Raw genomic sequence first — 16,008 nt, forward strand, 5'->3', positions numbered from 1 at the left:
GTTATTTTCAAGGTTATAAGTGACAGTACGTTATTCTTTTTTAAAATTTGGTTGGTAAAGTAATTATTTCAGCTATAAATTGGCTGTCTACTTACAACTAAACTTATTGATGAGTTATTGTGGGTCCGTTGCATCTGCAGTTCTATGATCTATTCATAGACGGTACTCAAGTATAGTGGTTATTAGCTCCCCGGCTAACCGCGCGGTCTAACGCGCTGCTTCCCGAGAGGAAACTGCTTCTCGGCACGAGTCCGTCAGGCGGATTAGTAACGAGGTCCGGTGTGCCGGCCAGTCTGTCGATGGTTTCTAAGGCGGTTTTCCATCTGCCTCGGCGAATGCGGGCTGGTTCCCCTTATTCTGCCTCAGTTACACTATCAGCGACTGCTGTGCAAACATTGTCTCCAAGTACGCGTACACCATAATTACTCTACCACGCAAACAGATGGGGTTACACTCGTCTGGTATGAGACGTTCCCGGGGTGTCCACGGGGGGGCCGAACCGCACAATAACCCTGGGTTCAGTGTGGGGCGGCAGTGGGGTGGGTGGACTGCTGTGGCCTGTTCTGGGGTTGTGTAGCACTGCGGGCTACGGTGGGACGAAACCTCTCCGCCGTTTCTAGGTCCCCAGTTCAATACAGAACACACACACAATAGTGGTTATCAGATTTAAGTCGGATTACATCGTATTCTCTTTCCATACGTAGTTACTGTTTTGACAGAAGGAAAATTTTATTAATATTCTGAGCTTTCACAGGAAATGCGTTCCGGGCCAAATAAATTTTCTATTAGTGGATTTTCTTTAACTGTTTTATGGTTCCTCAAGGTCTGTGCTAAGCTAGCACCAAGACTGTTGCAGTGATTAATGTTAATATTTTCAGGCTTTCCCAGGAAGTTACGGTGGATATTCTGTCGTGTTCGATCCTCCGCGACCAGGATGGTGGATGCATCCCAAGCAACAGTTGGGCATCACGTGCTCGTCACCGTTAAGAGCTTCAGCAGTTCTGGTGGAATCTCTAATTAATAAATCAGAATCGAATTAACCTCTTTAGAATTAATATCCAACTCCCAATTCCCATCATATGACAGGATTCCGGTTGAAATTGCTCTGACGGATAGGAGGATGGTAACTGATGATATCTACGCAGACGGTGCAGACATAGTTTTGCCACAAACAGTTGGCAACGGATTGGTAGAAGGTGGAAACGCCTTGCGTCACTTACCGCTGACAGCGTACCACAGGCAACAAAGAATTGCATGGCGTAGAGCCGTGTCCGCTTTTTTCGCTTTGGGAAATATCACCTCACAGCCCGCATCTCGTGGTCGTGCGGTAGCGTTCTCGCTTCCCACGCCCAGGTTCCCGGGTTCGAGGCATCCTGTACTGCTCAGCGATGAGACTTGGTTCTGTTTGTGGTGGTCAGATTGACGTCAAAATGCCTGTAGACGAAGTAATGAATGACCAGGAACCTGCTGTACTCGAGATCCATACAACTCTTGCTATCGTGTTGTGGGAAGCTACTGGATATGCCAACAGGAAATTTTATAAGGGCGGCTGAATGCTCACAGTATGTGACAAGAATGGTAAACACTGTTGTCACATCTTCATGACTAGGATATCAATTAACGTACTGCAGTGAGATAATGAAAGACTACACTAAAGTTCATACCGCAAACGTCATGAGGAACGTACGGATCCTTCATTGGTTATCCTAGTCTCCCTCCAGTCAGCAAGTTTCATGAACTGCCACACCATGTCCTCCACGTGTGGAAAGACGGTCCTAATCATGACATTCTGAGGATGTTTCCACGCCACAAAAAGTTCAAGAGTGTACTAGTACCTATGTGTGTGCGTGGGGGGCGCAAATGGGGGACGGGTGTCAGGAGGCTCACACCTCTTACTGATGCTGCTGACAGACATCTCCATAATTGTTCTGGCAGTGTATCTGGTTAGACTCTTCCGATTGCTCATTCTTACGTCGTTTCCAAATGCAGTATACAGGGTGAATCACCTAAAATTTGCACAGCAAATATTTCAATAATGGAAGGCGCCATTGATATGCGGATTTCACAGATTGGAATAGTTGTTTGGTGCCCGCCTTCGCACACGAAAAGAGTTATCACTTTGAGATGTGCATTTATTTACAAAAGATACAAATATTTCAACGGAACTTTTTCTTCCTATTGCTGTGCCCGAATCAAAGTAGACTGAATTAGGACACCAGTAGTGTTTGTTGCGGGAGTCTAATCCAAGTAGTTTACTAGATATCGTAAACACGGACAGTTGTTTGTTCCACATTGTAGCACAAACGAATGTGAATTTCACGTGGGTGCGTATGTGCATGTTAATACGTCCCTGGAGGTGTCATCTTGTTAAATGGGACATTGCTTCTAACTGAAGAAAGACAAACAAAGGTTATTGCAGTACCTCTGCTGTGTGTGACACATGAAGAACTATTGTACCCTCAAAGCCTGTGCTCAAAATGGCCACAACCAGTGTCAACACAAGCTTGCAGTCTGCCATGCAAAGATTTCTGCACACGTTTTAGCATTTCAGTGGAAATTGCAGCGCAGGTAGCAGTAACACGCCGTTTCGTATCACCTGTAATTGTTTGAAGAGGTTGACGTTTATTGGGATATCTTTCAGCGTATACAGTACACAAAAGAACGGCATACTTCCTATACTCGCCACAAGCCATCAGCGTGTCCGCTTTTTTCGCTTTGGGAAATATCACCTCACAGCCCGCATCTCGTGGTCGTGCGGTAGCGTTCTCGCTTCCCACGCCCGGGTTCCCGGGTTCGATTCCCGGCGGGGTCAGGGATTTTCTCTGCCTCGTGATGGCTGGGTGTTGTGTGATGTTCTTAGGTTAGTTAGGTTTAAGTAGTTCTAAGTTCTAGGGGACTGATGACCATAGATGTTAAGTCCCATAGTGCTCAGAGCCATTTGAACCATTTTATCACCTCACAACCAGGTCTTACTACGTCCGCTATCACACAGTAAGTGACGGACAGTCGCAATGCAATCGCAGTGAACACAATGTAAACAAACATAGCGTCCTCACCTAACATCTAAGCAATAGGATGGAACAAACAGCTGTAGATGTCGGTGTTTACAATGTTAACAGTACGATAACTCGTAAACTACTTTCACCAGATTCCTGAAACAAACGTCATTGACATTCTCAATTAGGATACTTTTATGATTTTATTGTCAATAAGCGTTGTCCCCTCTAAAAAATTGTAACTGTTGTAGAAAACTGCGCGTTCTGCAGCGTCTCAAAATCTGTGCACTGGCTGCAAATACGTGCCATTGTCTGTAATTCAGTTCTATGAAAACCACTTATCGATAGTATCTTCCACGTGCGAAATATTTGCGGTGTAAGAGTTACGTGACCCACCCTGTAGTACAGGGTGTCCCACAAAGAACTTTACTCTGTTTCAACTTTAACTAGTTTTCATGATGACCTGGTCCAAATGTGATTATTTCGTACTCTCATTACCTGTGTATATAGTCATTCATTTGTTTTTCTGCTGTTTATTTTCAGTTGGTAGCAACTGAACGTAAATAACAAGATGAGTGGAAATGTGTTCTTGGAGCAAAGAAGATAGATTTTGAAGTGTTATTGGAAATGTGGAAACAAAAGAAACGTATAGAGACGTTGGCGCGCAGAGTTTGATACTGCACGACAGTCACGTGTAACAATACCGAAGCTGCGCGACAAATTTGGGAGAGAAGTAAGTGTGCGTGATCTGAAGAAGGACCGGCGTACTGTAAGATGCGCACGAATGAGGTGTAACCATATCAAGTGTTCACCACATGTCAAAGCAAACAAAGTGTAAACCCTGTATTCCCAAACCGCTTCACGATATGAATGAGGGCGATCTGGATAAGCGCTTCGAATTTTGCGAATGCGTTTACGATAACAAACAGTTGCCCGATACCATTGTTTGGTCTGATGATGCGTCATTTAAACTGAGTGGATCCGGTAGACGCCATAGTTGTGTGTACAGGGCAAGAGATAATCACCACGTTACAGAAGAACGAGCTGTTGATCTTTCTGGGTTATCAGTGTGGTGCGATACGTCTCTTACAGGTCTTGCAGGGCCATTCTTTCCTGAAGGAACAGTAACAAGTGTGAAGCCCGCTCGGTTAGCCGTGCAGTCTAACGCACTGCTTTCCGGGCGGGAAGGCATGCCTGTCCCCCACACGAATCCACCCGGCGGATTAGTGTCGAGGTCCGGTGTGCCGGCCAGTCTGTGGATGGTTTGTAAGGAGGTTTTCCATCCGTCTTGGCAAATGCGGACTGGTTCCCCTTATTCCGCCTCAGTTACACTATATCGGTGATTGCTGCGCAAACACTTTCTCCAGGTACGCATACCCAATAATTACTCTACGACGCAATCATTGGAGTTACACTCGTCTGGTGTGAGACGTTCCTCGGGGGGTCCACTGGGTGCCGAACCGCACAATAACCCTGGGTTCGGTGTGGGGTGGTGATGGGGTGAGTGAACGGCTTTAGCCTGTTGTGGGGTTGTGTACCACTGCGGGCTACGGTGGGGACGAAGCCTCTCCGTCGTTTCTAGATCCCCAGTTCCATACAGTACACACAGTAGGTGTGAAGTACCTTAGCATGTTGCAGGGACGAATTCTACCACCTGTTCACCAATTATATAGAGATCGAGGTTTTTTTTTTCAACAAAATAATACACTACTACATGACCATCGCGATATCCATCAGTTCCTGTTGAAAGTTCGACAGGCCGACGGGGAGGTTTTGAGTTTCTAACAGATCCCCTGCTGCTCAGATTGCTGCTGCAGTTGAAGCCGAACACGATAGTCCTCCCTCTCGGTAATGCCATGTGGCCGTCCGGAGTCGGGTCTTCTTGCGACCGTACATTCTAGTGACCACTGCTGCCAGTAGTCACGTATAGTGGCTACATTCCTGCCAGGCCTTTCTGCAAAATCACAGAAGGAACATCCAGCTTCTCGTGCACGACCTCGTTCAAACTCAGAGAGGAGTTGATAATGGCATCCTTGTCGCCTTAAAGGCAGTCTCGACTAACTTCAGTTCACCACGACCGACCTGAAAGGTAAGTAACACTTTAAAGCAAATCTCATCTGCATCCTCACAGTGGCGCTACTAACGCCACTCTTGAGCGACTGGCGCGAAATCTGAGCAGCCATAATCTTTCAGTTCTAGAAACACGCCTACCAATTTTCGTTCAGGTCTCACAGCTCTTTCTTGGTGTTGTGATTTTTTTTCTGTCAGTGTGTTTACGTTATCGTTGATTCCAAGCTACATGTTCAGCAACTGCTGCAGTACATGAATACTGAAAACCAGATTCTGAATGTCAGAGATAAGGTATGGTTTTGTAATTCTAATCAGTTTTGTCTTGTATTGTACCTAATGTGTGGCATAATGTTGATTTTGGTAACATACATCGTTCGTTGTTTACATGTTTCCGTATAATTTATTTTAGTACGCAGTTTCACATTCAACTCTTTCGCCAGCTCTTCTAAAAGAGGAATAACAAGGCCTTCGTGGAGTAAAACATTCTGAACAGACGAACGGCATGAACAGGGATGTGTTCATTCATTTCGGGATGTATCTATTGGTATTAAGCCTATTTTCTCCCGCCCGGTTAGCCGTGCGGTCTAACGAACAGCTTTCCGAATTGGGAAGCAGCGCCTGGTCCCCGGCACGAATCCACCCGGCGGACTTGTGTCGACGTCCGGTGAGCCCGCCAGTCTGAGGATGGTTTTTTAGGCGGTTTCCCATGTGCCCCGCGAATGCGGGCTGGTTCCCCTTATTCCGCCTCAGCTACACTATGTCGGCGATACAAGTTCTCCACGTACGCGTACACCACCATTACTGTACCACGCAAACATAGGAGTTGCACTCGTCTGGTGTGAGACGTTCCCTGGGGAGGGTGGAGGGGGAGAGGGGGGGTACACTGGGGGCCGAACGGCATAATAACCCTGAAAGAGTGTTTCGGTGTGGCGCGGCGGAAGGGTGAAGTGGACCGCGGTAGTCATCGTGGGGTTGTGGACCATTGCGGCTGCGGCGGGGACGGAGCCTCTCCGTCATTTCTAGGCCCCCGGTTAACATACAATACAATAAAAGCCTATTTTTTGTATAAACATAAGCAATAAAATTTCTAAGGCCTGCATAATTCGAACAAGTCACTTTCATACGAGCGCTGATCTATTACCGTGATTAAACGATAACGGATATCGCCCTGAATCTCACAGTGATTAGAAAGACTTATGAAAGCAACATGTGTCCAGGTATCAAGGTTGTAGAGTGCTACACCTAAATTTACTCCGTAGCTGGACATTCTAAACTTTTGATATAAAGAGTGTCCATCATTAAAGTTCCACTTCGAAAACATTATAGAAAGAGAACCCCAGTTAGAATGACGTCAAGTTTGAACAGCAGGTTACTAACACAGGGGAAGATGTTATGGAACATAAAAAATTAACGAAAATTTCACCGATAGAGGGCACTGTAAGCGTCAGAATATACATACTAACAGACGCGCGGCACACTTCTGTTTCTCAGTTTGTGTCCAAGATGCCTGACATGACTGTCTCGATGAGGGATCGCGCTAGTAGCCCTGCAGAAGTTCCGAACACCCAACAGTACGAAAAAGAAAGCATTGTTCCGATTTCTGCTAAGGGTCTGGAGAAAATGATTACAAAATTCGAGGAGCGCAATGTGGCAGTGGGAAGGAGGCAGTTGATCCGTCGTCCCGTCGTCTATCGAAGACGTGGACACAACATTGCAGGAGGAGTCAAGCAGTGCTTTACAAACATGCAGATCACGTCGAACTGCCCGTACGTTAGGCGTGCCTGAGAGCATTGTGCATAAAATTCTCCGAAACATCCTACACTGCTGTACGTATAAAATCACCCATGTTCAAGGGTTGCTTGCTGTTGATCTGTCAGCAAGACAAACGTTCACTCTCGAATTTCTTGCTCGGATGGAAGTGGACCATGCATGGCCATGGAACATTCTGTGGACAGACGAAGCCATTTTCATCTCCAAGGGCAGAATATAGGCAACGGAAAATCCACAGGCACATCAGCCTGCACCGCTTTATTGCGCAAAGGTAACTGTGTGGTTCGGGTTGACGTCATTGTTCATCGTAGGGCCGTATCTTGTGGAGGAGAAGAGACCTGCGGGTCTTGTTACCTGTCCGTCACTGGTAAAATCTATGAGAGACTTTCATACACCAAAGTCATTCCAACCCTTCATGTATGAGTAGGATCATTTTCATGCAAAATGGAGCTCCTTCGCATACTGAACTGTCAGTGAGGCGGTTGCTGCAGAGGCAGTTCGGCAATGCTAGAATTATCAATCGTCATTTTCCTGCAGCCTGGCCGTCCATATTATCTGATCTTAATCCGTGTGACTTCTGGCTGTGAGTTTATCTCGGAGATGTTGCGTTCAGTGCTTCAATTACGAACGTACCTCAACTGAACGGCATGCACTGCACAACGCATTCTGAAAGTGACACCCGAGATATTCCGATATGTTGTGGAACATGCTGGTTCTCGATTCCAACTTGTTTCAGAAAACGCTGGAAAGCATATCGAACATGTATTGCGCCAGTCAGTTGGAAACCGATGTTATTTTGCTTCTTGTGCGGTTTTTGGTCCCAGGATAATTAAAAACGCGTGTCTATTTGCTTTTTAAGCAGTTTTTGGCTCCAAGACAATTAAATATCGATGTAATTTTGCTTTAGCTGTCGACCGCCGAACTTGTGCAGTCATTAACGTTTAACAGTACGGGTGGTGTAATGTGCAACTGAAACTATTACCATCGTATTACGATTCATCTGTCGTTTGTAGCCGACCCCACTTACGTTATGTCGCTTACAGCGCCATCTATTAGTAAAATTGTCCTTATTTTTTCTTTTCTTTTTTTCCATTTTTGTATGGCGTTTCTCTCTGCGTCAGTGATATGCTGTTCAAATTTGCATCATTCTGAGAAGTGGTTCCCTTTCTACAGCGTTTTGAAAGTGCAACTTTAATTAAGGACACGATGAATACTGAAAAATCTAGTCTTGTTCTGGCCAAGTAAATTTAGCGTCACAGTCTTTTCAAGGAAAGTGTTCAGTCTGTGAGACTATCACTTCTATCGAGAAAATATTAAGGTGGGAACAGCAAATTAACAGCATTGGAATAAGAGTAACGTAATTTCTGCTATGGACATACCCGTCCTGGAATGTATTACCAACGGATATTCTTTCAGATGAAAAGGACTATCCCACGACAAGAAGGAAGTGAAGAACTGCAGTACAGGAGACATTCTGTGACATTCAGCTTACCCCTCATGCGCAAAGTTCAATATAATGTGCAGCATTCTTTCGGCGAATTTCTGTTCCTTCACTGTATATTCAGTCTTCTTTCCGTCCACCGTCTTTGGAAGCATCAGCCGGAAATCGTAATCTTCTGGTAGTCCTGGAAAGAAATATTTTGCAATTTCTTGTATACATTCACCTGTAAATTAAATTTGTTTTAAATAAAGTCCGTTACTGCGCATAACGTTTCATGCGTGCATTGAAGGACAGTATTTAATTATTTGTTTACCTTCGATAGCCTTAACTCATAAACACCAGTGACATGTTTGTTATTTACGTCCTTTTAAAAAAGTGTTAAAGACGGAAATCTTACTGTGATTATTGTTAACACATCAAAAGAAAAGCAAATAAGCCACTTACTTTTAATAATAGTAATAATAATAATAATAATAATAATAATAATAATAATAATAACAGCGGGAAAACAGGATATAATGTGATTAAGAACGTTGTGTATAGATGTTTCCGAGCTGTAAAAGTTATTGGTTTGTGAGCTTCGTGAATTAATTCTCCGACAAACAAGAACAACAACGTATAACTGCAGACTTCGCAACTTCGCATGACTTTGCCTCTTGAACTGCAGCCATGTAGGGTAACTGTACTGAACATGACCTAGTTGAAATTTAGCGTCAGATTAGTAACATTGCCGCTATTAGTCTCAAAGGTTTCTCTTAAATTACGAGCATAATTTTGTTTTCTTTATGTAATTAATGTATACTAAGCTCTAAACCAGACATGGTGGGAAGTCGTATGATCGTATCTGCATACTATCAACATAAGTGAGTCAATGCCGGCTACAAGAAATGTAGCGTGGCGCAATAACTTCCAAGATAACATCCAAAGTAATACGATCGTTTCTATACACTGTTTAGTATTACATTGCTTATGGAGGCTCCTGTACGTGGTATCGACATTACTGTCCGAGATAGCTTGTCCATAGGTGCTTCACCATGGACTAATACAATGTATATTTTGCATATAACACGAATTAAACTCCTTTCATGTAGAATCTTTACTTCACCGTGCTTTTTCTTCATGCTGCGTTATTGTATTTTTCTCAATCGCACAGGAATTTTAGTTATCAAATTTGGCTTGCTTAGATACAACCGTGACGATAAAAATCTACATCGTACGAGAAGTCTTACGTTACATAGCCGCGCGGGGTAGCCGTGCGGTCTTGGGCGCCTTGCCACGGTTCGCGCGGCTCCCTCCGGCGGAGGTTCGAGACCTCCCTCTGACATGGGTGTGTGTGTTGTCCTTAGCGTATGTTAGTTTAATTAGTTTGTAAGCATAAGGACGGACGACCTCAGCAGTTCGGTTCCACTGTCCTTACCGCAAATTTCCAATTGTTACGTTACTTCAAAAACAGATTAGCTACTGGTGCCTTTCTTGTTTACTATGTGTCGCTCTCTTGATCTCTCCGTACACACTACAGGGAGCATCGTCAATAATCTGTTTTACATACTGTAAACTTTGTACGTCCCTGTATTTTTACCCTCCATTACCAAGTTAACTGTTTCTCAGTGCTTTATCATATGCTTTAACGTGTGTCCTATTCTGGTAAGGGATCCACATACATATCTTTTCTCAACAAAAAAAAAAGTTTACCAAGACACGCTACAGACCTTCACCAGTGTTCAGTCGAACTGATATAGTTACATACTTGGTTGGCACATAAGTTCGTAGCGTTTTTGTTTTGGATGTTGGTGTTCAGGTTGCTGTGGGTATATTTATTAACTGTCACTTTTTGTTTGTATTTCGCTGTTGCTTCTTCAGTTTATATATTGTCATTTGTCATATGGAGGCAGTGAATGAAAATGGTGGACGCTAGAAAATGAAGTGCCAATACAGGAATGACAGCAGGAGAGGCAGTCAGAATCATTTTCACTGTGTATGGGGATAACGTCCTTGGACACAGCACGGAAAGAAAATGGTTTTCTCTTTTCAAGGAGGATTCTTTTTTAAATTAATGGCGCTCCACGGTCAGGAAGACTTTGGGGGATTGATGAAGATAGTTTAAAAGTATTTACCCACAATAAATCACGTCAGTGTACTCGAGAACTGGCAAATGTCATGAATAATGATCATTCCACCATCTTTGGACGTTTGTGTGCAATAAGTAAGGTTCAACAGTCGGGTGTATGGGTACCTCACACCCTAAGCCAGAACCACAGAAATCAGCTGGTGGCCACAAGAGCATTTCTACTTGCTCGTCGTCAATTGACTCGTGAACATCACCGACCATTTCTTTCCTGTATCGTTAATGGTGACGACAAATGATGTCTTTATGCTAACTTGGGTTCATCAGCATTCTTCGGCGCCTCTTTAGCAGATCGCTTTCGTTTGTCCAGGTCAATGGGTGTTAGCAGGTCCGATACCACTCCAACAGTCGGTCTGCCAGGGTTGTCCCCTATCCACGTAACTTTATGCAGTGGCGCTCCATCCACTCATGGGACTGGTAAAGGCGCAGTTGTTTAGACTCTCCATATGAGGTTACACCTTCCGATGTCGCCCGTACGCAGATGATCGTTCTGCTGGTTCGTTCTCGGGAGGAGGACGCACAGATCCTCGACATCATTTCGGCTCATGGGACGGCTGCTGGAAGTGCGATGAATTTGAAAGCCACAGCTATTGGTTGCGGGCTACCCCCGAAAGATGTGGCACCCCTGCAGTGTGTCCAACGTTTCCGCTATCTCGGGATCACCTTTACGTCGTCATTGTGCCCAATTTTCGTCCGGCAAGTTTTGAGAATTACTCGCACGATGATCAGACACAGCGTCCTACGCCACCTCGATCCTTTGCAGTGTGTTGCCTATCTGCATGCCTGTGTGGCATCCAGAACGGTTCATAATGCGCAGGTTCTACCGATGCCGATAATGATAGGACATTGTATTCAATCGGCATTCGGTTTCTTTTCAACGTCTGGGAGCATTCTCAAAATCCGCTATGAAATACATATTCGCCCCCGCGTGGAAGAGGGCTCCGTCTAGCACACGTATGCTGTCGTGCGGTGGCACTTTACATGGCCACGATGTATAAACTATGGCGCAGTGACGAGGTCTCCATTACGAGTCATTTACTTGCCGTCCTTGTGCCAGTGTCCCTCTCCCTGCCCGTCCCGGTCGGTAGCGTAATACCCGCCTTTGCACAGGAAATGAAAGAAATGGCTGAGTCCAATCAAAGCAACAAATTCACGTACAAAGACCTGCACGCATCCAGAAAAGTAATGTTATGCATCTGGTGGAAGAGAAACAGTGTAATGTACTACGAATTGCTTCCTCGAGGTGTAACCATCGCTACTGACATTGTCAATAACTGAGATGTATAGCAGACATAATCCAAGAACGGCGACCAGAATGACTGCGTGAAGTGATGCTACTCCACGAAAACGCCCGCCCACATTCTGCTAGACTGACAGAAAACACTTATACAGGAGTTTTCTTGGGACGTCAGTCCGAACCGACTTTATTAACTACATCTTGCGGCCTCAGATTTTCACCTTTTCCAATAGCAATCGGACAATCTTCAAGTAACTTTCTTTCCGGATGAAAACACCTTCTGAACATGGCTCGCGGAATCTGAAAGTTACCTCAGTCTTGGTAAACTGTTGATAATAATGTAGGAGAATATATTATTGATGACTAAAGTTTCTGTTATATGTATCTATTGGGTTTACTAAACTATGGAAAAATGCTACTAACTTATGCACCAAACTAATATTTATTGTCAGTACGAGCACATCGATTGCATTTTCAATGGAACATCTTTCAGTCTCCATCTATTACATGAGGAACATCCAAAAACATCCTGATTACAAAAGTACATTTCTAACATAATTTTCTGTATAGGAGTATGCAGTTTGTTGAAAATGGTAGCTTTACTCATTAAGTTGTTAGTAGACACGCTTCAGCATGTGCTCTTGCACCTAAACCACAAGAATTTCAAACGTGGTTTAGTGTTTCAACAAGATGGTGCATCGCCACACTGGAGTTATTTGTTCTCCAGATCTTGGATTAAATCTTTTCAGAGTGACGGGTCAGCACCACGTTCTCCAGACATTTTATGGGGTTACGTTAAAGAAAAAACGTGCAGTTCATTAGTCCTTGATGGTCAGACACTCACGGCAGAAAGAGAAGATGCTGTAGAGTCGGTGACGGAAGAGATGCTACCCAAGGCGTGGATAGAAACTTTCACCCAGACGTTCCAGGGTTAACAAACAGCTCCCACGTGGTAGTGAATCCATAAAAAGCTTCATAAGTCAATATTTTATTGAAGATTAAAGCAGCCAACCGCTTGCACAAATTTGATTGCATTGACTTACTTTCGATAGTCTCAGCTATGCGACTGAATTCGTGATTTCCTGTCAGACAGCTCACAGCTGACGGAAAGTCGCAGAGTAAAACAGAAGTGATTTCAAGCGTTCCCAAAGGTAGTGTTGTAGTTACTGTGCTGTTCTTTATCTATATAAACTATTTACGCGACAATCTGAGCAGCCGTCTTAGGCTGTTTGCAGATGATACTGTCGTTTATCGTCTAATAAAGTCATCAGAAGATCAAAACAAATTACAAAACGATTTCGAAAAGATATCTGTATGATTCGAAAATTGGTAGTTGACCCTAAATAATGAAAAGTGAGAGGTCATCCACATCATTGGTAAATGAATCCGTTATACTTCGGTTACACTATAAACTAATCAGATTTAAAGGCCATAAATTTTACAAAATATCTAGAACTACAATTACGAACAACTTAAATGGGAAAGAGCACATAAAAATGTTGTAGGGAAGGCAAACCAAAGATTGCTTTTTATTGGTGGATATACTGAAGAGACTACCCACACTACGCTTGTCTGTCCTCTTTTGGAGTAATGCTGTACAGTGTGGGATCCTTACCAGACCAGATAAAGTTCAAAGGAGGACAACACGTTTTATATTATAGCGAAATAGGGAAGAGAGTTTCACGGACATGATACAGGAGTTCGGGTGGACATCATTAAAGCAAATGTGTTTCTCGTTGCGGTGAGACCTTCTCACGAAATATCAATCGCCAACTTTCTCCTCCGAATGCGAAAATATTTTGTTCACACCGACCTACGCAAACAGAGCTTGTACGTATATATATAGGTATTTGTCTCTTCCGTGATCTATTCGAGAGTGGAATAATAGAGAATTATGGTGTAGGGGGTTCGATGAAACCTCTGCCAGGTCTGTGATTTTCAGAGTAGCCATGTAGATGTAGATGATACCGATTTAAGGATATCTTCTTCAGAATGAGTTATAGTTGTCTACAAAGCAACGTAGGGGAAGAATAATCTTTTAAAAAACCCTAAGCAGCACAAGACGTATTAAAATAGTAATTGTAGATACTCATTAATAAGAAAATTAGTACTTATTTGACACGAGCAGTTCAGCTCATTTGGATTTACTACCTCCCCGTGCTACGTAAGTAATACCTGTTCTGTTTTATAATACATCTTGTGCTACTTAAGATTTTTGAGAAGTTTGTTATTCTCTTGCGCTGATTGAAAAAGTTTTGTAGGTAACTGTAACTTATTCTGATGAAAAACCCCTTAGTCGGTATCAAACCAGGTCAATGCAATAAAATCTGTGCAATCGATTGGCTGATTTTATTCTTCATTAAAACTTAAATAAGGTTGCTAAACGTCAGCCATGTTCAAGGTCTTTACCAAAGAAAATCATCAAACAGCCGTATATTTTCAGAATTTACTTTATTTAGACGACCAGTTTCGGCATATCATTAATGTTGTCTTCACTCTTCTATGCACTTCGTGTACATGCAATCAAATATATTGATACTTGCATATATGAAGCCGTCAGTATCTGGATTCCTTGAATTCGTTTTTGGAATGATTGTTTCGAAGATGTTATAGCAATTCAAAACTGTTTTTAAGTGAAGCACCATTTTCAACAAAATAAACATCGGTCCCATCGGACTAGGGAAGGATAGGGAAGGAATTCGACCGTGCCCTTTCTAAGGGACAATCTGACCATTTGCCTGAAGCGGTTTAGGGACATCACGGAAAATCTACATCAGGACGGCCGGTCGGGAGTTTGAGCCCTCGTCGTCCCGAATGTGAGTCCAGTGTGCTAACAACTGCGTCACCTCACGTGGCGTCGTGTGTATAAGTGCAGACTTTGTACAGGCGTTAAATAATAAGCAGCTGTTTGAAACAAAATGAGACAGCTGAGGCATACAAAATGCAGTTGATACTTATATTTACGGTGTATCTGTATTAAGCCAATTGCAATTGGTCGAAGACCTAAAATACATCTTGGCGTAAAAGTGCCACTGGTGCCTTTTGGACGCGGTAAGGAGGGAAGGCGTCAGCACACCGGTCATTGTCGGGTTAGAAGACCCGGAGCCGTTACTAATCGGTCAGCTGACGTAACGAGGCTGAGTGCACCGTGTTCAGATTTTACCAAAAAAAAAAAAAAATCCCTGCCAGTACCAGGAACCGAACTAGGATCCCCTGCATTTCACCCAACAACGATAACAACTCACCTTTTTTCTTTTTTTTTTTTACACAGGAAACACACCGAAATATACACTCAAATGATAGTGTATTCCTTCAAAAAACGAAAATATTCTCGTTTTTTCCGGAACAATTATTGAAGGCAATCAATTTTAATAAGACAAAATAAGTCATTGCGGCAAAAACAAGGGTGAAGGAATGGGGCGTCAATTTTAACGTTCCCACACATTCTTTCTTCCGCCACTTCTACGTCGTGGAACATCTAAATCCATAGAAATGTCCACAAAAATAAAAATAAAAAAGGGGGGCATGGCAACTCATCCAACGCCTTGGCAATGAAAAACAAAATACAACATATTAGAAAAAAAATCACGATAACGGGCCATCCGGAGCCACGTCCAGTGTGCGGTGGCCATATAGTGGGAAAAGGCACACGGATCTGCGTCATATCCACTACCATCACGTAGTGGGCATAATGGCCTACAAGCCACATGACGGTATTGTTCTTCGATCGAGGAAAGAAGGTTGAGTCGGGACGCACGAGAATCTCCCCCGAAATAGCCGCCTCCGACGTCCTGAGGAGAAAAGCCAGTTGGCGGCGAAGCCATCTCCAATGGTCATGACCGCAGGAAATCAACCGATGAGATAATGTATCAGTTTCAAGGCAACTATTGCAGCGATATGTTACACTGAGGCCAATACGAAAAAGTAGCACGTTGGTAGGTACAATATCATGAACAACTTGGTACCACGAGGACGCCACTTCCATCGGGAAAATCGGGAGCCTAATGTTAGACCAAACAATCTTCCAGTTCGTTTCTGGCGACAGGGCATCCACAGAGGGAAAAGGAACTGGCCAGCGGCTTAACAGCATTTTTAGGGAGAGATTCGCTTGGGAAACGATATTTACTCCTAAATAACTGATCTCAAGAAAAAAATTCCCTGACGTGCTGTAATTTATAACTAATGCTACCAAAATCTACTGGAGGTGTTAAACAATCATAAAAGCGAGCTGTAAGTGACTGGGGGCGGGGCTGGGGGGGGGGGCGTTGACATGTTAACACGGTGCGACGGATGAATAAAGCACACGTCTTAACCCGAATGTCAGGGAGGCCCAAACCTCCCTGCAAACGGGGCCGCGCCATGACCCCAT

The 16,008-nt window shown here is 43.8% G+C and overlaps 1 protein-coding gene across 1 annotated transcript in view; it reads right to left on the reverse strand.

Annotated features, from left to right (window-relative positions):
* The window catches only part of LOC126188619 (venom carboxylesterase-6-like), a 122,465-nt gene that overhangs the window by 5,832 nt on the left and 100,625 nt on the right, over positions 1-16,008 (reverse strand). Inside the window, exon 9 of the mRNA XM_049930221.1 lies at positions 8,329-8,461. Coding sequence (XP_049786178.1) covers positions 8,329-8,461 — 133 coding nt within the window. The remainder of the gene's footprint in view (positions 1-8,328; positions 8,462-16,008) is intronic.

Source organism: Schistocerca cancellata, chromosome 5 (genome assembly GCF_023864275.1).
Source record: "Schistocerca cancellata isolate TAMUIC-IGC-003103 chromosome 5, iqSchCanc2.1, whole genome shotgun sequence".
In the NCBI taxonomy this organism is placed as follows: Eukaryota; Metazoa; Arthropoda; class Insecta; order Orthoptera; family Acrididae; genus Schistocerca; species Schistocerca cancellata.